Source organism: Ascaphus truei, chromosome 4 (genome assembly GCF_040206685.1).
Source record: "Ascaphus truei isolate aAscTru1 chromosome 4, aAscTru1.hap1, whole genome shotgun sequence".
Taxonomy (NCBI): domain Eukaryota; kingdom Metazoa; phylum Chordata; class Amphibia; order Anura; family Ascaphidae; genus Ascaphus; species Ascaphus truei.
In genome coordinates this window covers 40743156-40762278 of record NC_134486.1, presented here as the reverse complement: position 1 = coordinate 40762278, position 19123 = coordinate 40743156, and the positions used below count along the sequence as shown (strand labels likewise).

General features: G+C 40.1%; 1 protein-coding gene across 6 annotated transcripts in view; it reads right to left on the bottom strand.

The window, feature by feature from the left end:
• The window catches only part of USH2A (usherin), a 942943-nt gene that overhangs the window by 775053 nt on the left and 148767 nt on the right, over positions 1–19123 (bottom strand). For all 6 annotated transcript variants that reach the window (XM_075595608.1, XM_075595610.1, XM_075595609.1 and 3 more), the window contains 2 exons: positions 11527–11722; positions 1279–1920 (listed from right to left, as the gene is read on the bottom strand). In XM_075595608.1, coding sequence (XP_075451723.1) covers positions 1279–1920; positions 11527–11722 — 838 coding nt within the window. The remainder of the gene's footprint in view (positions 1–1278; positions 1921–11526; positions 11723–19123) is intronic.

The window sequence follows — 19123 nt, the reverse complement described above, 5'->3', positions numbered from 1 at the left end:
TGTACTTTTGGAGCAATTCATCCTATATTTTGTAGCGTGAATGAATAAGGGTACTTTGCTCACATTTTTGCTGTGTGAATGCGTTTACGGTTTGGCAGTGCCTTTAGTAGGAGGTACGTGATGCGTACACTATTATATGGGGTAATGCTAATAGGACAGATCAAATTCTGCATGTCTCTGTGTCATGGTTTCACCTTTTAGCATAAAAATATCTGCCAGATCTGAGACAGCACAAACATAACCGGCTTATATATAAGGAGCGTAAAATTCAAACAATTTTACACGGTTTCAAAACAAAGCTTCCTTTACAGTTATACATAATCTCTCCCCAGTAACAATGTGCAAAGTTCTCATAGTTCACAGTGCAAAAAAGTTATACTGATTAATGAAGACAGTGATAAAAAGTTCATTTTTTAAGAACATTACCCAACCATGGAAGGTTACCTCACATGTCCCCCTTCTTACCATAGAAATACTTGACAAAAGTAACTTTCGAAAAAAACGTAACATTTTGCAAAAGTTGTTAAAAACAAACAAAACAAAAAATCACGGGCCTACATGACTTTACATACTTTTGTAATCGCTCTGTAAAATAACTGCACTTTTTGGGCAATTTAGCAAAAAAAAAAAAAAAATGTTAATTGTTGGTTGGAAATGTCCAGAATTTGCATCTGTGTGCAAACCTTTCTCAAATCTTTAATCCCTGCTGATTCTTGTTATAAATTTGAGTGAAAGTCGACTGGGACTTGATAATACTTAAGCATTTGTCTCAGAATAAAAAGGGCACTCTTTTTAGGTTTATCCAAGGAAATAACAAAACAAGAAATATATCTTGTTAACTTGCAGCATAATTACATTGTGGTCATTTATACAGTATCTGCAATAAATAAATAAATAAATAAAATTACTTGGAGAGAAGGATCAGGCATAAAGGGTGTTGTATGTATAAATAGTATATTAATGTCCAAACATAAATGCAGATGTTTCAGTTCATTACAGAACCTTCACCAGGACCTCAAGTCAATGGAGGCTTTTGTCTAATTGCGGTGCAATCATTCACTATGGACAATATAGAATTACCCACTGGAGGGGCGTCATTTTTGCTCTGATCTGTATCTTTAAAAGAAGATCACTTTGATTATGTATGAGGAAAAGATTACAGTTCACTGTTACAAATTATAACTAATTTCTTACGTGTTGTTAAAATAGCAAAAGGTTTAATTGCATAGAAGTGTACCCTTTGACTATGTGACTATAAACTAGTTCTATATTACTTACCTGGCATACACTGGTTGCATCTTCTTCCTTGATAATTTGGCAGACATTTACATTGCCCATTCATCTGGTCACACACTGTGCTTGCTAATATCCCAAGGGGGTGGCAGTCACAATCCTGGCAGCCAAGATGGTTGCTAACGGTCAGATTGTACATGTGAGGCATGCAGACATTGCATTGCTGGCCAGTTACACCAGTTTTACAAAAACATTGTCCTGATGATTTTTCACAAGATTGAGAGCTGTGTATTGTTCCTGACATATCACACTTACAAGAAAGGCAAGCCACAGAATTATTTTGTTGTACTTTGAAGTACCCATCCAAGCATTCATTGCACTTCCTTCCACCAATATTAGGCTGACAGACACATTGTCCTGTCACAGCATCGCAAACTGTTCCAGGGATAATGCCCTCCTTGTCACAATCACAGTGTTTACAGCCAGCAGCATCCAGACCATAATAGTTGTCAATGCATGTGTCACAGTCTAGACCTTTGACATCTTCCCTGCATTTACATAGTCCACTGATCGGATTGCAGTACTGATTGATGGAGCCAAGTGTGTGGCACTTGCATGGTATACAGCTCTTTTTGCCTGTCATATTTTGTTGTTTGAAGCCTAAGTTGCAACGATCACACCAAAGACCTGCAGGAAAATAGTAATTCAGAAGAGAACATTTTGTAGCATAGGTACTGAAATAAACACAGTTTAACAAAGTCTACTTTTAGAAATATAATGTAAATAAGTCTGCAAACAAGATCAATAAACACATGCTTAGTTCTTTGTGTGAACACAATCTAGGCTATTGCTGCAGAAAGTCACAACAGATAATGTCATTGTCCCAGTACATACCTCTTTTTCCATAGTTCTAAACTTGCCAAGAGCTGGCTGGAATGGAGGCTCTGGTTCTCTCTGTGCCCACCTAAGTAACCTGCCTTATGGTTTGCCAGATGTATCACCCCCTTCAAACCACTCATCTGCCATTTATAAAATGTTTTACCAGGAAGTAATACATTGAGAGTTACCTCTCGTTTTGATGTATGTCCTCATTGTCCTCAGAGCTGCAATTATCCAAACTTTTATTATTAATTTACATAGTATTCTGAAATTGGTGGTGGGGAGTTCCCACTAGATCCTGAGAAATGAATGGTTTCATTTTGTATTTTTGGGGGGAGTACCAAAATACAGCTGCAGCAAGGCAATAATTAATGCCAACTTATCAGTTTGAGGTTAGGATGTATTCAGAATATGATATTGTTTTATTGTTTTTTCTACCTCGTCATATTTTTTCCCCTTGAATACGTTTGGTTACTATCTGATAACTATCCTAATCTAAGGCTCAAATAATTTGACTGTTTGGTAGCTATTCAATGTTTTATAAAATGAAAAATCACATGAGTTTAGAATGTAACCACATTTCAATTGCGCAGTGAATCCCTCTCTGAAATGTATGCCTATTTCTCCAAAAAGAAAACTTTTATACACTATGTATCACTTTCAAAACATTTTTCGCAGTATCCTCTGTCTATATATTCAGTATCTGCCATGATATTTAAGGATTAATAAAGTAATGTCATTCCCGGGGTCCACATATTTTAATGGTCGGTGGCTCTTTGTCATCTCTTCTAATGTATGTAGGATTGGTCAGACTTATTTTGGTAATGCTTAAAGCCATTAACTTGAAACTAGAAGTGGAATACTACTGTAGTGCAAAACAATTATTTTGTGTTTCTTTGTATCACTGGTGTTTTCATCCTTTAGTTTCTCACTAACTTTTCATAAGTTATAATACATTTACAATGCAGTGTGTGTATTTTACCCTTGGAGAGGTTCTTGGTAATGGATCCTTAACATCGGTGACAAATGACAACACAATACATTTTCTATACCACAAAATGTGTGCGTCTCCCCAATAATATTAGGAATTCTACTCCAAATTGGCAAGTTGTACGTTATCATCTAAACTGTAACACTCTTTCTCCTTTCTCTATGAACTGTGTGCATTGGTTAGTCTGTAGAAATCAGTATTATAAGATCTGTGTACAATTTTTAAAAAGCTTGCTCTCTCTTTTTTTTTTTTGCACATTTTAGATGTCGGCACAATTTTAAGACCCTTTTGCAATTTTTTTATGAGGTCTTAACTTAAGTGCTTAACATTATCCGATTGATTTTTGTAAAAACACACACTGAAAAATCTTAACGAGGGACAATATAAATGACACAATTTAATGTTAAAGAAAAAGGCAAATATGCCGATGTAATGTGGTTCCCATGCGCATTACTCTGTAAAGGTATTTTTTTTTTTTAACTGAAATGTTGATCTTCGTAATAAATTTTATAAAGTATTGCCCAGAGATATGACTTAAAATATACTGGGCAATATATTTAAATCTTAATATAAGTGCTGCAGTTGCAATTCAGCAAGAAAATATAACTCATATGGCTCCAAGTTTGGAGCATACATCATTTTGGTGACACCGGAAACATTCCCACGCACATGAAGTTAAAGTCCTGGGCACCTTAGTGCCTGGAACACACATACATTAGGCTGGGGACACTGACTTCTGAGCTTGAGAACTGTCACAGTGAAGCAGTTGGGTTTTCTTCTAATAATACACCTAATCATATTATAACATCTTAGCAGAACTCTCTCTTGAAGGTAAAACAGCCATATTTTTAATGCTTATGGTATTTACCATTATCACTTACAGATGCAGCGGCCGTTATTCGAACAAATCACGGCGCCGTTTTCGTGTGCGCAGCTGTATTCCACGCGGCATTAACGCGGCCAATCGCACTAGGCACCCGTGTTTATCGCGGTTGCTTTGTTTGAATTTCATGGATTCTGTTTCTTTGTGTGCAATGAAATGAATAAATCGTAATGTGTACAGTACTGTGCTACTGTGTCAATTTCAGGTTTTTAAAAACCAGAACACTAAAATGCCTATTTCTGCACTCGATAAAAACGAGTCAACATGCGGTACGGTTGGAAGAAATCACGCGCCATGACATGGGTATTCCAAGGTATACAACGCGTGAAGTGTTCGAATAACGGCCGCTGCATCTGTACTTTGACATTCTGTGAAATAGATGGGAATTACAAAGATAGCATAGATTTGAGATTTTTTTTTGTGTGATCGAAACATATTGCTACCATAATCCCAAATCAACAGACTTTAGGCCAAACCTACAGTAGAGGTGAACCCAAAACCAAACTACCAGGGCCAGTGAGAAATTCTATTATCAAATTTAAAGAATAGATACAGGACAACCATTGGTGCAGTATCACACAACAATACAACTGTGTATATACTATGTAACATTAGATAACTAGTCTATGAATATCGTTATGAAATAGATGAATGCACATTATTATGGCTTCCAAAGGCTTGGCTCCAAATGCAGTTTCATCTGATATCTCCACTCCTAGCTTCACAAAAATAGTCCCGTGGCTAATTTTTATATATATATCCTGGCTATTGGAGTTACTATTTACCCTATATTTTTATAACGTAAAATGAATAGTAGACCGAGGCAAATGGCATATGGTAAAAAATACAAAAGTTTTTTTTTTTTACATAAAGCTAGTATCCATTTTAAATTACATTAAAATACATTACTACAATATGCATGCTATCAATTGTAGTATACAGTGAACAATATATTCCAAGTTATAATAAAACATTACTGACCTAAAATATGTGAACATACAGCAAAATGCATTTAAGAATCCACATGAAGAAAGTGCATCTATTAAATTGGATGGAAATACATTATGTATAGGGATAAAAATTCAGGAACTCTTCAATAAAAGGCAAGTTCCTTTAGCAGTGATGAATTACTCACCTAAGGCATATCATTTAATTTCAATAAGGAAAATAAAAAAGGGACTACCACTGCAGCAAATTTTAAAAATAACTGTATTGTTAACAAGAATTATGACTCATTTTTGAACTATTAAAATTGGTCTACATGGATTCATATCATATCAGTTTTAAAAAATATGCACAGTGCTTATTTGAATATGCCATAGATATTCCTGACAGGTAATCTATTCCTAACGAGACTGAGGCCTACAGGGCATCAAAAAGAGTTAGCACATTTGGCATTACATGCACGCTGTTCTACCTTCTATTCTTATGAATTGCATTATTTCATAAAGATTGTTGATTTTGAAGTGTTGTACTTGTAAATTGGCTGGAATCGCTGTAACAGTTGCAGGAGATTTACCAGTTAATACAGCCATGTGTGTGCAAGGTTTGTTGCAAAGACCCTGAATACCATTTTTCAAACCTTAATCCTATATAATAAGGATACCTTTGAGCAAAAATGACAAATGACCTGCACACTTTTTTAAATGTTAATTTGCTATTCATGTTGCGTACACAAATAGATGCGCACAAGTTTTGTCAATTGCATTTCTCAATTGAGTGACACGGTTAAGCATTCAAGTTTTATAGATTGTAAAAGGCAAGGATACCTTTGCAAAGTTTACTTTAATGATTGGTGGCCCTTATACATGTATTATTGTACCATGGTCCTGTGTAATAAATATTGTTTATGTGTTGTAGCCCCCTGTAAACAGTACCGGCTATACCTATCTTCCTCCTACTGTGGTAAGTCCTGTTAAGACCAGGCACCAGTAGTAATCATGGGTTTTCCCCCTTCATGCCCTACCTTGCGTGATAGATGCAGGCATTGGACTCTGCTGCAGGCATGAGCCAGAGGGGAGGTCTTGCTGACATCATAAGAGGTGGGGCCGAGACTATTTAGCAGCCAATTCCTGTAAGTGACTGTCTGTCGGTTCTCACCCGGCTATAGAGCGGGTCTGTCCAAGGAGTTGGAATGATAGACCAAGCTCCGTCCTGGGAGCTAGCAAGAGAGAGAGAGATGGGCCATTATATCTGGAGAGCGAGCCAAGCTCAGGTGGGACCAATGCCCCTCACCCCGAGGCAAGGGTGATGGGAAGAATCCATCCCCCGCCCCCAGAGGATATCCTCTGAGGTGGGCAGTGGGGTATTGAGGCCCCAGCACAGTCCATCCTGACGGAGAGCATACTTGGAGGGAAGGAGAGGAGGAAAGGACTGTACACCGTGGGATTATTGCTGTGTATTGCTACTGCTGCTGTTGTTGTTGCGGCTGTCGGCTGCAAGGCTGCTGTGTACAATAAAGAGAGACATTGCTGATCTTAAGAGAGACTGTTGTGTGATCCTGGAGCAACCACACCGGGACCAGGGTCCTTTTCTTCTATACGGGTCCTACCCCACATCCCTGGGAAGGTATAGGAGATGCACCACCACTAAAAGAATGGGGGCTACTACCCCAGAAGCCAGGTCCTGTTATCCCCCACACCATCGCGGGAGACTCAGGCCCCCCTGTTCCATGCAGGTACGCACCACCCAGTACATGTAATCCGCCCTCACACACCCTAGATATGTCAGATGAGTCTAGGGGGGGGGGGGGGGAATATGGGTTACAGTGTTTATTGTACACTGTTACTTTTGCATGCATGGATGGCACTACATACAAATAAGATCAGTTCAACAATTTGAAGTGTTAAGTTAAAAAAATGGTTTAAATACTGTTTTGTGTCTACGGTAGCAACTATTTTAAACAAGGAAAAAGAAAATCAAAGCATTTTTAATATTTAAAATAAACCTATTGCCAGTTTCCATGCTGAAGGGCTTACACCTTTTATTAACAAAGTTGAAAGCAATGTATAACAGGCTGATATAGAGCAGAAGTGTTTAATTAAATAATTATTGGGCAATTTCATATAGTACATAGCAGATAAGGTTGAACAAAAAGGCGTATGTCCGTCAAGTTCAACCTATGTTAAATTTAGATGACTGATACTTATCTTACATTTCTATTTATTTTATATTTATCTAGAGCAGTGGTTTTCAACCTTTTTTTGGTTAAGGAACCCTAGAATTAGATTGTGAAATTCTGGGGAACCCCAATCCTCTCCATATCCAGCTGACCTTCCTGTCCATCCCTCTCTCTCCCCTAGTTTGTCCATCTATCCCTTTTTCCCCCTTTCACACTTCCCCCTCTCTCTTCCCCTATATGCTAAGGACCCTCTGCCTCAGACCACGCGCCTGCACTGTAGACAGGCGGCGCATGGAGAGGCACTTGACCGCTATCTGCGGTCTGTAGGGAGCGGGAGAGGTGGCCGGGGGCGTGGTTTGAGCGGAGGGCTGCAGCGGGGTTCTCCCGGGCTGCAGGAGGGACCCCCACATGCCCTCTGCTGCTCTCCTTGCTGCTCTCCCTGCTACTCGCCCCCCCCCTCCACATGCCCTCTGCTGCTAAACGTGTAGCTCCCATCCGATACCCCCCCCTCCCCTCCAGCGGATGCTGCAGCGGGGGTCGGTCTCCCGGGCTGCAGGAGGGTGCTGCTGCCGGCTGTATGCTGGAAGGTAAGCAGCTCCCTCCCACACATGCCCTCCTCTCCGTACTGATCCCTCCCCCCGGTCAGTCCCTCCTCCACACACACTTCTCCCCCTACCTTTTGGAGGTGGGGGAAGCTCTGACAGCTCCAGCCCCTGCCCCCACCGCTGATAGGCTCACCAGCGCAACACGTGACGCACACTGCTCGGGATCGCAATTCTCTTGCATCCCCTGCCGGCTGACGCGTCACAGCGCGTAGTGAGCCGTGCAGCGAGGGGGCACTGGGACCGGTTCGGGAGAATACCCCTGCTGGTGAGGAATGCGCACGCGGCAGCGCGTGCCGCCGGACGCAACGGGACCAAAGACTTGCACTCCCTCATTCCCCTTACACTCTCTCCCTCCCCCTCCATGCTATCTCTCTCCCTCCTTTACTCTCTCCCGCGACTCTCTACCCTCTTCTCCCATTACACTCTCCCCCTCTCCCCTTACACTCCCCCTCACACTCCCCCCTCACACTTCCCCTCTCACTCTCCCCCTCTCTCTTGCCCCATTGAACTCTTCCCCTCTCTCTTGCCCCTTTACACCTCCCCTCTCTCTTCTCCCCTTACAATCTCTCCCCCTTCCCCCTCACACTGCCCCCCCTTACCTCTTCTCTCTTCTCTTTTGCCCCCTTCTCCCCTTAAACTCTCCCCTCACCCCTTACACTCTCTCCCCTTTTTCTCCTCACACTCCCCCTCTCTTCTCCCCATACACTCTCCCACCTTTTCCTCCCTCACACTGCCCCTCTCTCTCTTCCCCCCTCACACTCAGTCCCTCTCTCTTGCCACATTACACTCTTCCCCTTCTCTCTTGCCCGCTTACACCCTCCCCCTTGTGCTATAAACATACACCTTTGAGGTCCACAGCTCCCTCCTCCTGTCAGCCGGAAGTTCAACGAGACATCCGGCGCCGACAGGAGCAGGGAGATTAAAGATCGCCGTGACTGGGCTGCTGCTGAGCTAGGGAGCTAGTCTTCATAAATCCAAGCTGACTATTTTCTAATAATTTTGATATTAATAGATCTTCCTGAATATTATACCTTAATATATCTTAAAGTAGGCTTACAGGTATGTAATTCCCCAGTTGTTATCTAGCTCCCTTTTAGTATATAGGCACCACATTTGCTTTACGCCAAACTTGTATGTATGTACAGTATGTATATCTTTGTTTATATAGCACCATCCAGGTATATAGCGCTTTACAATACCTGTTACATAATAATATAACACAATGGGAATAAACGCTTCAGACAAAACAATAGGAAAGGGTGTCGCTACCCCAAAGAGTTTTTAATCTAACTCTAGTCCTGAACATGTGGAAATGAAGTCCTTGAATATTAAATGTTATGTTCGGTTAGCTCCTTAAGAACCCTTGGGTGCATGCCCCCGGAGACAGATGCTTTAGATACCTTCATTCTATCAAACCACCTTTGCACTTCTTCCTCTATTAACCAAATAATAATAATAGCACGCTCTTGTATAGTGATGCTAGTTTTATGTAGCGCTTCGCAGACACAGGTCCCTGCCCCGTGGAGCTTACAATCTATGTTTTTGGTGCCTGAGGCACAGGGAGATAAACTGACTTGCCCAAGGTCACAAGGAGCCGACACAAGGAATTGAACCAGGTTCCCCTGCTTCAAACTCAGTGCTGTTACTCACATGTTAGTTAATATTGAGGTTGTGGTATCCTTCTCTTGTAATATTTTTGTAAATCCTTGGTAAATACAGAGGCAAAGAATGTATTTAATTCTGCCGTAAATTCCAATAATTTCCCTGTCCATTTCACACTGAAAGAGTCCTATATTCTCTTTTCTAATCCTTTCGATATTAATGTACTTGAAGAACTTTCTATGGTTGATCTTACTTTCTATTGCAATTTCTTTTTAGCTTTCAATTTTTGCTAAATGAATAATTGTCCTTTTGCAACTTTGTTACATTCCTTATAATTCTGATATCATGTCTCTGTTCCTTCTGATTTTAATAATCTACATACCGGTCTCTTCTTTCCATTTCTTCCCCTACCTGTTTACTTAGCCACATTGGTTTAGACTTGTTTCTTTTGTATTTATTGCCCACTGATAAATGTACTTATCAAGCAATGTTTTAAGCACTGCTCCATTTTCTTCCGTATTGTTCCTTCAGAACTTCATCCCAATCTATTCCTTGTAGATTCATTACTAAAATATGTCTTTCCAAAATTAGGACTCTTTATTGATCCAATGTAATATGGATTTTTAGCATTTATTTCAAATGAGACCATGTTATGATCACTGTTTCCCAAATGTTCCCTGAAGTTAATGTGTTATTACTGCTAGGGTGTTTGATATTACCTAGTCCAGTAATGCTCTTTCCTGGTTGGTTTCTCAATAATTACAAACAACAAGACATGTTAACATTATATAAGTGACAGAACTACATTTAATGTGGTAATTTATAGTTTTGTATAAAATAAATTAGAAGGAAATGTACCAACACCTCTGTTGTTTGTGATACCTTTTTAATTGACTAACAGAATGTTGCATTGATAAGCTTTAGGGAGCTAACCTTTTCCCTTCATCAGAGATAACAACATTACAAATATGTATTTATGTTGTAGTGTCCAATGTTCTTCAGTTTCTATCTCTTCAAAAGCAACCAGGCATCCACAAATGTCATTTTTTTAATCTAATGTTTTCCCCATAGTACAGTATATCATTTTGTTTACATTGTCTAGTAAATTATTAGTCTGGAATGTAATAACAGTTATTTTAATTTTAAACATGATATATTTTTTGGTTTAACAAGCAAATTTTTTCCAGCTATCTTAGAAATCAGAGTACACTGCTGTGGTAGTAATATAAAAGTGCTCAAACTGGTTATGTTTTTAGTTCCATAGAAAGATATTCAGACAGGTATGCTTGCAATTCCGTCCTCACTTTATCATAATATTCCCATACATCAACATTTCAAAGTGTATTATATGCACAGTGTATTTCAGGCACTTGATAAATTTTGTCCTTATGTAGCTGTAGCTCCCCTCAAATATTTTGAAAGTAATAAATTGCTATAATCAAATCTAATTTTTGAAAAATACCTGTGGGAGCAACAAACAAAAAAGAACGTCTTGTAAAAGAACATGATAAATAACGCAGGAGGCAGTAGTTTATTATAATCAGCTTGGCATTGAATTACAAAATTAAAATTATATGGCCCTTGATAAGTAACCCTACCAATGTACATGATCTGTGGAATTATGTTGACTTATTTTGCATTTCATAGGAACAGTTCAAAGAAATATAATAGGAAAATGGAAAGATTTATTACAAAGGACCCTGTAGCAAAGAATATGTTAAGAATCCATTTATTTTGGTTTAATAAGAAAACTGGCATAGGAATGATTTGCTTAGAACTCATTAAGCATAAAACAGTTTTGAAAAGGGGCTAATTTACCAAAAGAGACGTCCATACAGTAAGCAAATTACATTATTTCAGCAACGTTGGTGTGAAACTGTAAAGGCAGAAAGTTACTATTCAAATAATATAGATATGTGTAGTATTGGGCAAAAACGGCCACGTTTTAACAGCATAAAAACTGATTGCAAGTCAAATAATTCTTTGGAATATATAGCAAATGCAAATATCACTTGTGAGCACATTCACATGTCTCAGATAGGTCTGATATTATATATATATATATATATATATATATATATATATATATACACATACATAAATACAAAATAAAAAATATATATATATACACTGTATATATATAATTTTTTAATTTTTTAATATTCAAAATGAAAAGTAGTGTTTGCGATTCATTTTTGTGTTTTACACTTACCAATAACATTTGATTTACACTTGCACTCTCCGGAATTTTGGTTGCAGGTAATATCTCCATTGACTGTCCCAGAAGTGTTGCATCTGCAGGGAATGCAGCCCTCAGAATGTGACTGCCGGAGATTATAGAATCCATCCTTGCACTGATTACACTGTCTACCAAACACATGTCTTTTGCAGTTACACTGGCCTCCAATCTACGGGAGATATAAAAAAAATATTGTAGCATGTTACACATTTCTATTTTTTTCAACATTCATTTTGATAGGATAAATGGGAGTAATGGGAAAAGAGAACAACTATGAACATAATAACAAACATTGACTGACATGGTTTCATGACATTTAGAAATGTAATCAAGTTATTAGGTTCTTGTAATAAAGTGTTGAATGAAATATCAATTTGTGACTTTAGGAAAGTATTCTACACAGATATGCTAGATAAGAAAAATGCAACTTAAGTAATTCAAAGTTAAAGATACACAGCTCAGAAGCACTAAGGCTGGATTCAGTAAGCTCCGATAAGGGGTATCGGCGCTCAATCTAGCGTTAACTGCGTCTGACTTGAATGACAGTTAACGTGGGATCAAGCTCCAATACCCCTTGTCAGAGCTTAGGGAATCACCAGCTTAGAGTATGAAATGATATTAAAACATGTAGAAAAACGCTGTCTCCATGCCCCCTACAACTACATATGCTGGGCAGTACAAACTGATATATACCATGAGTATAACCGCATAGCCAGGGAAATGTATTGGCCTTCAGATAAATATCATCATTCTTTTATAGCTACAATGACTCACTACCTGCACACGATTTGTGTTAAATGTTTGTTTCTGTTGATAACATGTGCACTACCCAGTGATCTGTTCTAACACTGCTTGATCATTAGCTTCAGTCTTCCATATATTTATATATATATATATATATATATATATATATATATATATATATATATATATATATATATATATATATATATATATAGGAAAAGTGTCTTCTATTTAGTAGCCAATCTGTATTTCATTTTCTCATTGCTGTAGGACCAAATGTTTCGTAGATCAGACTTTAGGATACAGGGGGTTATTGTATAGTAAAGAATACAGTAAATGCATTACAGATACATGTTACATTTAGGAAAATTGAAGGTTTTCTCTTAAAGCATGAAATTATTTTCACTCCATAGACCAGGGGTGGCTAACCTATTTTTCAGGCATGCCAATAAAATTGGCACAATTTCTTTGGCGGGTCACTGTTCCCCTTCATCTGGTTTAAATTAATAGCTAATCCTAAACTAAATAATGCTAAAAAAAAAAAAAAAAAAAAAGGATAATAAAAACATTAAAATATTGCAAACAGTAATGTAGGTCAAGAAGAAACATGACAGCCAGTACGGAGGTGAGTGTTCAAGAGAGATTGGCGGCCTGTGTGGAGCAGGAAGCTGGACCAGAAGTTTGGGACGGCAAAGCTGGCTGTCTGGGCCCGGGACGCAGATCAAAGCGGGAGAGGTAAGTCCTCCTGGCTTGTGAGGGGTCGACAGGCAGCTGGAGAGGAATTCAGTGAAGCCCCTGCTCCCCAGAACGGATGATCCTGAGTTTCATTCTTTAATTGATTTGTCAATGTAACTTTTTTCCTCCTTCCTCAGGGGTAAGTAGAATGGTTTTTATTTACTTTATTTATGCTGCCTGACTAATGTTGTGTTTAATAATGGGCAAATGATCTATTATCCATATCTGGATAATAGTTATTTTGCCCATTACTGTCCTGTATGTGTTTGGTGTGGGGGGGTGGCGGGGGGTAGAGGTGTATTTATTGAAATGTAGGCCATGTTTATTTGGACCTATGGAAACCACCTGAGAACCCACAGGGACCAACTGAGGACCCATGGAAACCTGCAGGGAGGATCCGGGGGCCCCACGGCTGTGGGGGCCTCGGTGACCCGCGGGGACCACCCGTGGCCTCCCAGACCCCCGTTGGACCACCAGAGGGCCCCCAGACACCCATGGGGATGACCTGAGGACCCACAGACACCCATGGGGACCACCCATGGACACCCAGATGCCCCTGGAACCTAGCGGGGACCACCCGAGGGCCCCCAGACACCCGTGGAAACCCTCGGGGTGCACAGTGGGACCTGCAGACACACGTGGGGACCACCCGGGGACCCCCACCAGCCTGTGGTATTAATCCTGTGTCTATAAAAATAAATATTGGTTTTATGTGGGGGCACAGGGGGTGGATTGTGTATTGGTGCTTACTACATATTTTAATTTACATTTATGACTAGTGTAGATGAGCAGGGGGTCTCCAGAACAGAACTGCATTGGTTTCAGGTCCGGGTACCACCTGCTTCCCGAGATACAGGCTCCGTTATGAGGTGCCGGTATCTCCTATGCATGGAAATGTCCCGATCATGTGACATAGGTTGTGCGGTATATTGGTGCATCACCACAAAGAGCTCAGGTAACATAAATTCCATATGCATGAATCCAAAATCCAGGAACATTATATGCAAATACGAATAAACCTCCCAGGGTGAAAACCAGGGACTTGGTGGTGCCCACACGGCTACCCCAAAACTTCGTCACCAATAAATGAATATTCACCCCTGGGGAAACAATGCAAATCAGTCCATCAAAGGAAGGTAGTATATTATGGGCTGTGCCCTTTACCTTCCTGATGTGGTTCCAGGTAAGTGGATTCTTTGGCGTGCAGTCCTCTGAAGGGAAATCCAGGACAGTAGAAGTGAAGAGGAGCACAGCTCACAGCGTTCGCTGGGTTTTTATTTCATTTTAAACATTACAGTAATGTAGCAGGGGTCTCCAGAGCTGCACCACATTGATTTCAGTTCCGGGGAGCCCCTACTTCCCAAGATACAGGCCAGTTATGGGATGCCGGTGTCTGCTATGCATGGAAATGTCTTGCGTCACATGATCGGGGACAGTAGAAGTGAAGAGGAGCACAGCTCACAGCTGTGACTTTCTTGAGAAAGTCCTGAGGGACGAAACGCGTAGGTGCGTGGTCCTATTTTTGTGCCTCTACTGACCATTAAAGACTAATTTATATTTTATCCCCGTCTGGAGTTGCCCTTATTTCCTGCGTCTGGTACGCTGTGAGCTGTGCTCCTCTTCACTTCTACTGTCCCCGATCATGTGACACAAGACATTTCCATGCATAGCAGATACCGGCATCCCATAACGGGCCTGTATCTTGGGAAGTAGGGGGTCCCCGGAACTGAAATCAATGTGGTTCAGCTCCGGAGACCCCTGCTACATTACTGTAATGTTTAAAATTAAATAAAAACCCAGCGAACGCCTGTGAGAGGCACACAGTTAGAGTGACTGATTCAGCCCTCTTACTGCGTGTCTCTTACAGACAGGCAGACCCCAGTAGGACTCACACAGCAGGGACCCCTGCTGTGTTAATCCGATGGGCCATTATATCTGCAACGGAACATCTCGCAACACCACGCGGCACAATGCAACATTTACCTAGGTAAATGTTCGAATAACAGCCGCTGCATCTGTACTTTGTCAACATGATTATGTTAATGTTTAAATACATTTGATTTTTTTTATGTGGGTGCTGGGACTTCTTGATATTTTTTATTCTAATTTACTCATAAAAAATAGAATGAACTAGCACTCACCCTGTCTAACACAATTCAGCTAGAGGTGCTGTGATCCTGCATCCACACTGAATGATGCATACAACTATACAAAAACCAAACTGGATCAGCGTTCAAAAATAATAAAGATAATAATGATGAAGGACTTACATTTTGCTTTTGGTCTCACCAAGTGTCTTCTTTAATGTATCATACAAGCAGCAATACAGAAAAATCAGCACACACAGGGAAAGAAGATGTTAACAGATACACGTTTCAAGGCCCACTGGCCCCTTCACCAAGGCTCCATTTTTGATGCATTAAAGAACATACTTGATGAGACAAAAAGCAAAACGCAAGTCCTTCATTATTATTATTTTTGAGTGTTGATCCAGTTTGGTTTTTGTTATTAGCCTTACTAGTTCATGAAAAATATGACTAGTGCCTAAAAAAAGGGGGTTTGTGGGGCTTCAGATCCAAGCACATATTATGCCTTTACTAATACATGAAAGATACGGCGTTGAGTAACAAAGTATAGACCAAAAGCAAACAAAGCAACAGTACAATAAATGTATAGTATTGTTAGTTTAAATGTTTTCTGAAACTGTATTCTTCGCTGTGAATCATGAGCATGAAGCCATTCCCGACTGTTCTTTAAGTTTAAGATATCACCTGAATGGGTTGTAAGGTGTATTCCAGCACTGAAATGGGTCTTATGGAGTTGTACTGCTTACTTTCCTTCGTAAATGTGGCTCACAATGTCACTGTAGTATGCCATGTGCAGCATAGCTTTACACATACATCAATTGTTGTAGCTACACTTGGTATACTATAATGTATTTTACCCTCTGCTAAGAGGAGCAGCTTAAACAATAATTTGGATAACCAGCTCAGTTCAGAGGCAGCACTTCTAGGATTTACTGGTGCCTGGGGAAGAATGTGATGCTAAACATTTATGATAGGTCTCACACACTTTACTTTTCACATTACTTTATTCTCTTTATAACCTAGCATTATTCTCTGATCAGAAGTAACATTATCAAAAACCTTCAATAAAGGTTTGCCCGATTTCATGTTTTAAGAAAAGTAGGGTATTTCTTGGCTTTATTATTATGCTGTTGAATAATGTTGATTACATATTAATTATATTAACAACACAAAATAACGAGTGACACAAATACAATGTATAGATATAAAATAGGTATACAGATAAAAATAGGGGGAAATTAATCTATACCAAAAGTGGGATGATATTGTGATTCTAATTCTAATAGGAAGGAGGGTCTTGTGTAGAGATGGGCAAACTTTTCGTCAAGTTCGGATTCACAGCAAAAACTATATTTTACATTTTTTTAAAAACTTTTTTTCAGTTTAAAATGTTCTAAAAATGCTTGAATATTCTATGAGAGACATAGAGAAGAGAGAGAGTCATAGAGAAGAGAGAGCGAGACAGAGAAGAGAGAGAGAGACATAGAGAAGAGAGAGACATAGAGAAGAGAGAGAGACTTAGAGAAGAGAGAGAGAGAGCGAGAGGGACATAGGAAAGAGAGAGAGAGAGAGAACAGTTCTCACAAAATTTGCAAGTTTGCTATTCAGAGAGCCTCGATGAGTTGGCCAAATCGTACGGGGACTGCATTTTCCCGGGAGTTCTCACTCCTGGCCAAACTCCCTGAGAGGGAGCTGACAAACAGCAAAATAGCGCCATTTTGAGAAACTCAGGCAATTCTAGTAGCCTCGAATTTCATCGGGGCTCTGGAATAGCGGGTTGCTCGCAGATTTCATCTCACCCCAATGTTGGCGAGATGGGATCTGAGAGCAGGACTTATGGGAAAAATGCATTTTCCTGCATCCGATTTTAACCGGGAGTCTCCAGAGCTAATACAGATTAATATCAGCTCCGAAGACCCCCGGCTTCTATGCAATGCAATAAAAATACATTTCCAGGCCGCTTCAATACGTAGCGGCTAACCGCTCACTGCAGAGAACCGTGAATGACCCATTATTCCTCAGTCGCGCATCATCTCGGCCACTACTTTTGACTCTCTAGAAGATATCATTCTGGACCAATCCCTAATTCCAGAGGGCCTCAAGGTTCCGAAGAGATGCCTTTTCATTTTGCCAGCCTTTCAATGAAAGGTCTTGGAGTGGGGTCACCGTTCCAAAAGAAAAGCAAATGTGTGGTGCTCAAAAAAGAAAGCCTCAATATGGTACTTGAAAGAAACCACAATAAAGTTCATATACTTGATTGAAGAGTCCTGCAGTATAAACCCCCTGATGGATGGGTGAGGGATATTAACCCATAACATGTAGAACAATCACAACTCCATTATAATCCGACTAGTGGACTAGGGTCCCCACGAGCAATGTAGTAAGAGACCTCACAATAAAGTGACCCAACATATTTTGTATCGGAATGGAGAATAAGCAGGTGATATAAATAACTCACTCTGAGTTGTATGTGTCCTTAAGACTGTCCAGTCTTCATCCACAGCAGGGGGTGTGCTTCCGTTTTTTCTGGGGTGCTGGCAAGAGAAACAGTAGGAAAAAGCAGGCACCAGTAACTCAGGAAACAAAAAATAAATGAAGGATATCCAAGGGAGTGTGTGACCATTAAAAATATAAAATAAATTTAATGGAAATTTAATGGAAATGTACCCCGCGTTGGTGGGGGGCCCTGTACCCCGTAATGCTGCTGTTATTTTTGTAGTTTCCATTAAATTTATTTTTTAATGGGCACACGCTCCCTTTGATATCCTTCATTTATTTTTTGTTTCCTGAGTTACTGGTGCCTGCTTTTTCCTACTGTTTCTTCTGTCACCATTCCAAAAGCTTGGGTCATCCTGGATAAAGGAGGAGCATCAAATTACTCGAATGGAAATTCTGGTGGCCTGGAATCCGGAAGGATGCTAAGATCTTCGTGTCCTCTTGCTCTGTCTGCGCCCAGACCAAAACACCCAGGAATCATCCTACAGGGTTATTACATCCCTTCCCGATCCCATGCCGGCCATGGACACACATTTCTATGGACTTTATGGTGGAGCTGCCCTTATCCTTGTGGTCGTGGATAGGTTAACCAAACAAGCTAATTTCATCCCTCTGAAGGGATTACCTAATGCTGCTAAACTTTCTGATGTATTCATCCTGGAAATATTAATTTCCAAATTATGGAGGGCTCTCTGCCAGCAACTTGGAGTGTCCTTATACCTTTTGTCAACTTTTTACCTCCAGTCTAATGGATAAACAGAGCAGACTAATCAGTCCTTGGAACAATATATCTGTTGTTTTATCTCAGACACTCAAGACGATTGGGCAGACCTCTTGCCATGGGAAGAATTCTCCCATGATAACTTACGGAATCTCATAGCAGGAACCACCATACTTCGCTAACAATAGGTTTCATCCCTCAGCTGTTCCCTCATCAGGAGTCGCATCCGGAGTTCCAGCCATGGATAACCGGATCCAGCAACTACAGGAGTTATGGGGGAGTATCCAGAAGAATCTTCAGAAAGCAGTGACCACGCAAAAAAGGCAAGCAAATCGGCATCATCATGAGATACCAGCATATCATCCTGGTGACAAGGTATGACTTTCTACTAAATACGTCAGATTAAAGGCACCAACGGATAAGCTATCTCCCAGATTTATTGGTTCAAAGTTCAAGGACTTGCTGCGCTGGAAGCCAAAGAAGAAAAAGAGGAGAAGAAATTGAAGTCAGAATTCTCAGAGAAAGACAATGTGTCTGGGGAGCTTTCGCACAAAACCGAGCACAGGTCAAAGTCTGTTAACATATACAAGTCTTCATATTCCCTAAAAAGCATGCCCTTATGAAGCGCTAATTGTGGATGCTGTAGAGATAGAGCCAATATAAATGATGAAGATACATTAAGTGACTCCGATAATGACAGTTTTCTTTGGAGCGACGACTATTCAGGAGATTGACATGACAAATGACATGTGTATTACTACTGTGAAGCGCTATGTACATTTATGGT